This window comes from Cebus imitator, unplaced genomic scaffold (genome assembly GCF_001604975.1).
Source record: "Cebus imitator isolate Cc_AM_T3 unplaced genomic scaffold, Cebus_imitator-1.0 Scaffold237, whole genome shotgun sequence".
NCBI lineage: Eukaryota > Metazoa > Chordata > Mammalia > Primates > Cebidae > Cebus > Cebus imitator.
In genome coordinates this window covers 3579598-3584442 of record NW_016107552.1, presented here as the reverse complement: position 1 = coordinate 3584442, position 4845 = coordinate 3579598, and the positions used below count along the sequence as shown (strand labels likewise).

At 51.7% G+C, this 4845-nt stretch overlaps 1 protein-coding gene and 1 pseudogene across 4 annotated transcripts in view; both read left to right on the top strand.

The window, feature by feature from the left end:
• Positions 1–1077, top strand: part of LOC108282244 (glutathione S-transferase theta-1) — a 9183-nt gene extending 8106 nt beyond the window's left edge. The window contains exons 4-5 of one of the 3 annotated variants that reach the window (XM_037727701.1): positions 378–554; positions 763–1077. In XM_037727701.1, coding sequence (XP_037583629.1) covers positions 378–554; positions 763–954 — 369 coding nt within the window. In that variant the 3' untranslated portion in view covers positions 955–1077. The remainder of the gene's footprint in view (positions 1–377; positions 555–762) is intronic. The other 2 variants (XM_017498110.2, XM_017498109.2) reach the window with 2 other exon arrangements.
• A 2977-nt stretch (positions 1078–4054) lies between these two features.
• The window catches only part of LOC108282266, a 16459-nt pseudogene continuing 15668 nt past the window's right edge, over positions 4055–4845 (top strand). The window contains exon 1 of the transcript XR_005195390.1: positions 4055–4201. The product of XR_005195390.1 is annotated as a glutathione S-transferase theta-2-like (transcript). The remainder of the gene's footprint in view (positions 4202–4845) is intronic.

Sequence of the window (4845 nt, the reverse complement as noted above, 5' to 3'; positions counted from 1 at the left end):
ACTAAAAATACAAAAAATTAGCTGGGCATGGTGGCGCGTGCCTGTAATCCCAGCTACTCAGGAGGCTGAGGCAGGAGAATTGCCTGAACCCGGGAGGCAGAGGTTGCGGTGAGCCGAGATCGCGCCATTGCACTCCAGCCTGGGTAACAAGAGCGCAACTCCGTCTCAAAAAAACAAAAACAAAAACAAAAACAAAACAAAACAAAACAAGTAAAAAGAAATCGATATATTTTACTTAACACAATATATTCAGAATATTATCATTTTGGGCCACAAGTACAAGAAAAGATGCTCAGCATCACTAATCCTTAGGGAAATGCAAACCAGAACTAACTCCCTACTCCACTAACTCCCCACTTCGCCTGCCCCATCCCCAGGTGATGTTCCCTGTTTTCCTGGGTGAGCCAGTGTCTCCGCAAACCCTGGCAGCCACCCTGGCGGAGTTGGATGTGAACCTGCAGTTGCTTGAGGACGAGTTCCTCCAGAACAAGGCCTTCCTCGCAGGGCCTCACATCTCCTTAGCTGACCTGGTAGCCATCACGGAGCTGATGCATGTGAGTGCTGGGGGCAGGTGGGCCCACTAGGCAGGGGTTCCTGGCTAGTTGCTGAAGTCCTGCTTATGCCTGCCCCACCTGGCTACGGGACTGTGCTTATGTGTGTGTGTGCAAACCCCTTCTGGAGCTTCTGTGGTCCCCAAATCAGATGCTGCCCATCTTTGCCCTTACAACCATCCATCCCCATTCTGTCCCCTTTTCCCCACAGCCCGTAGGTGCTGGCTGCCAAGTCTTTGAAGGCCGACCCAAGCTAGCCGCATGGCGGAATCGTGTGGAGGCAGCAGTGGGGGAGGACCTCTTCCGGGAGGCCCATGAGATCATTCTGAAGGCCAAGGACTGCCCACCTGCAGACCCCACCACAAAGCAGAAGCTGATGCCCAGGATACTGGCCATTATCTAGTGAGCTGGGAAACCTCACCCCTGCACTGCCCTCAGCAGTTCACAAAGCACTTTCACTTTCTTACTTTCTTTCTTTCTCTCTCTCTCTCTTTCTGTCTCTTTCTTTCTCTCCTTCCTTCCTTCCTTCCTTCTTTCTTTCTTTTTTGAGACAGAGTCTTGCTCTGTTGCCCATCACTGGAGTGCAATGGTGCCATCTTGGCTCACTGCAACCTCCACCTCTCGGGTTCAAGCTATTCTCCTGCTTCAGCCTCCCCAGCAGCTGGGATTACAGGCGCCCACCACTGTGTCCAGCCAATTTTTGTAGTTTTAGTAGAGACAGGGTTTTACCATGTTGGTCAGGCTAGTCTTGAGCTCCTGATCTCGTGATCCATCCGCCTCGGCCTCCCAAAGAGCTGGGATTACAGACATGAGCCACCACACCTGGCCATCACTTTAATTTCTAATGGCCCATGGGACCCAGGCCCAGAGAGCAGGAATGGCTTGCTTAAGACTTGCCGAAGTGTCAGAGCGCCTCAGCTTCCCAGGCCACCATCCTTACCCTGTCTTCCAGAGCTGCCTGAAAGCCACATGAGAATGATGCACACTGAGACCTTGTGTCCTTTAATCACTGCATTTCATTTTAAGTTTGGATAATAAACCTGGTCTCAGCCTGAGCCTCTGCTTCTAACTCAAATGTGTGATTTATTTGACTTTCCTTTGTCCCAACCCTGGTCTTGATCTCTATCCAAAAGACAATCCCCCTTCCCAGGCCCTGTGGATCAGCTTCTCCCTGATGTTTGCCAGTAGTGAAATTAACCAACGTGGCTAAGTGCGGTGGCACATGCTCATAATCCCAGCACTTTGGGAGGTCCAGGTGGTGGGATTGCTTGAGTCCAGGAGTTCAAAAAAACTTTTTTTTGAGACAGTCTTTCTCTGTTGCCAAGGCTGGACTGCAGTGGCACGACCATGGCTTACTGCAACCTCTGTCTCCCGGGTTCAAGTGATTCTCCTGCCTCAGCCTCCCAAGCAGCTGGCATTACAGGCATGTGCCATCACACCTGGCTAATTTTTGTATTTTTAGTAGAGACGGGGTTTCACTGTGTTGGCCAGGCTGGTTTTAAACTCTGGACCTCAAGTGATCTGCGTGCCTTTGCCTCCGAAAGCGCTGTGAGCCACTGCCTGGATCCAACAAAAATTTTTTTTCAGAGACATGGTCTCACTTTGTTGCCAAGGCTGCAGCACAGTGGCACAACCGTGGCTCACTGCATCCTCGACATCCCAGGCTCAAGCGATAGTCCCTCCTCAGCCTCCTAAGAAGCTGGGACAACGTGCGCACCACAGCACGCCCAGTTAATTGTTTTTTGTACAGACGGGGTCTTGCCATGTTGCCCAGGCTAGTCCTGCACTCCTGTGCTCAATGGATGCTCCTACCTCTACCTCCCAAAGTGCTGGGATTACAGGTGCAAGCCACTGCACGCAGCCCAAAAGAATTCTTTTTTTTAATTAGCCAGGTGTGGTGGTGCATAACTGTAGTTCTAACTACTTGGGAGGCTGAGGCGGGAGGATTGCTTGAGCCTGGAGTTCAAGGCTGCAGTGAGCTCTCATTGACCCACAGCACTCCAGCCTGGGCAACAGAACAAGACTTTGTCTCTAAAAACACACAAAGAAACCCAAAACAAAACAAAACATTTCCTGTAGCCTTCTAATTCTTGGAGAAAGTAAGTATCTGACAGCACAAGGCCCAGCAGCATTCCACATTCGGTGGCTGTAAGCATGGTGACCCAGCAGTTGGCTGCGTTGGCCTCCCAGGACATGACCCTTACTGTTAGTCATGAGTCTTGTGTCGCTCCTGAGGAACTGGTCGGGAGGAGAAAATCCAAACAGCAGCTCTCCTGGTCAAAACCCAGTCATTCAGGAGCCTAAATGCCATGCCTAGGTGCCTGGCTGTAAACTGTTAGCAGGAATGGAGTGCTCTGATGGTGTTTTCGAATAACATTCTGGCTGCTGCTGGGGGTTGGACTGGAAGGCAGCCAGGGAGGAAGCAGGGAGATTTGATATTGCAGTAATCCCGGCCAAAGGTGACTTGTGAAAAGGGGCAGGCAACTGAAGGGGCAGGAGAATGTGGCCCCTCTCAGTCTGGAGAGAGCTGCTGCACTAGGCCAGGAAGACACTTCTGCGGGGGATGGGCCTTCTTTCAGTGGGCACCATGGGATTGGCTGTGGTGGCTCATGCCTGTAATCTCAGCACTTTAGGAGTCTGAGGCAGGAAGATCACTTGAGCCCAGGAGTTGGAGACCAGCCTGGGAAACATAGTGACACCCTGTCTCTACAAAGAAAAAAAATTAAAAATAAAAATAAAAAGTAACCAGATGTGACGCCTGTGGTCCCGGCTACTTGGGAGGCTGAGGTGGGAGGATCACTTGATCACTTGAGCCCTGGAGGTCGAGGCTGCAATGAGCTATGATCATGTCACTGACTCCAGCCTGAGCAACAGAGACTCTTATCTCAACAAAAGGGGCAGGTGGGAACCATGGGGACCAGGGCAGCAAGGCTATTGTCAAGTTTCCAGTAACCATCCTCTTGCCAACGGTCTTTCTCTCTATCTTGGATTTAGGGTTTTCCTACCTTGGGAGGCTCCCTCGGGAAATGTGAGTGTCATCGCCACAGGCCTCAGAAGCCCTAGAGTTGCCGTTGAATAGTGGATAGGAAGTTCTGTGCAATGCTAGGCACTGTTAGAAACCTCTGGTTAGGCCTCGCAGGGCCTCAGCCATCTGGGGGAAGGATTGCTGGAGTGTAATAAATATGACTCCAGCGGCTGGGGAGGGACAGCTCATTCCTCCATGAGGTGTGGGGCTGGCAGCCTTGCGGGCAGCCAGCCACCCTTCCTCTCTGGCCTCCATCCTGGGCACTGGGCCCTGACACTGGGCAAGGAGGCTGCTGCACCTCCTTTCTTCTCTTCCCTTTTAGTGGGAAAGATACCCGCAGCCTAGATTCCCAGGAAGGGGAGGTGAGAGAGCGGACGCACCACTGATTGGCACAAAGTTCTCTGGAGCCAACCGCTGAGTGAGGAGGGCATGGCCGGGCTCGGGCTCCCGGTGCCAAGCAGCTCCGCAGGCTCAGTGACCCAGCAGTTCCTGCCCAGCCCTCACCTACCTGCTGGCCCAGCCCTGCCGTGCAGTCTACATCTTCACCAAAAAGAACGGCATCCCCTTCGAGCTTCGCACCCTGGAGCTGACCACAGGTTGGCAGGGCAGGTGGCCTAGGGGATATTGACACCGATCCCCACCTGTCCCCGCTGCTTTGAAGTCAGATCAGGAATGCAGACCAACAAGAAGAATCAGACTTTCCAGTGTGGTATCTATTTTACTTTATTATTTTTCCGTTTTGGAGACAGGATCTAACTCTGTCACTCAGGCGGGAGTGCAGCTGAACAATCATGGCTCACTGCAGCCTCAAACTTCCAGGATCAGGTGATCCTCCTGCCTCAGCCTCTCAAGTAGCTGGGACTTCAGGTGCCCACCGACGTGCCTGGCCAATTTATTCTTATTCTTGAGAGGAGGTCTTGCTATGTTGCCCAGGCTGGTCTCGAACTCCTGGGCTCAAATCTTCTTGCCTTGGCCTCCCAAAGTGTTGGGATTACAGGCATAAGCCACCATGCCCTGCTAGTTGTCTATTTTAATAGAGGCATGATCTTTGTGTAGTGAATACAAAAGGTTCTTCAAAATACAGGTTAAGAGGGAACAGAGCAGGTGCAGAGGAGGGTAGGGGAATGGCGTGGGGCCAGAATATCTTCACCCCATGTGCTTGGAAAAAGCAATGAAACTGCCTCCTTGTTTCCTAAGTGAATAGTCCCTGTCTACCCCTGCCTGGTTTCTTCTTCTTCTTCTTCTTCTTTTTTTTTTTTTTTTTTTCCT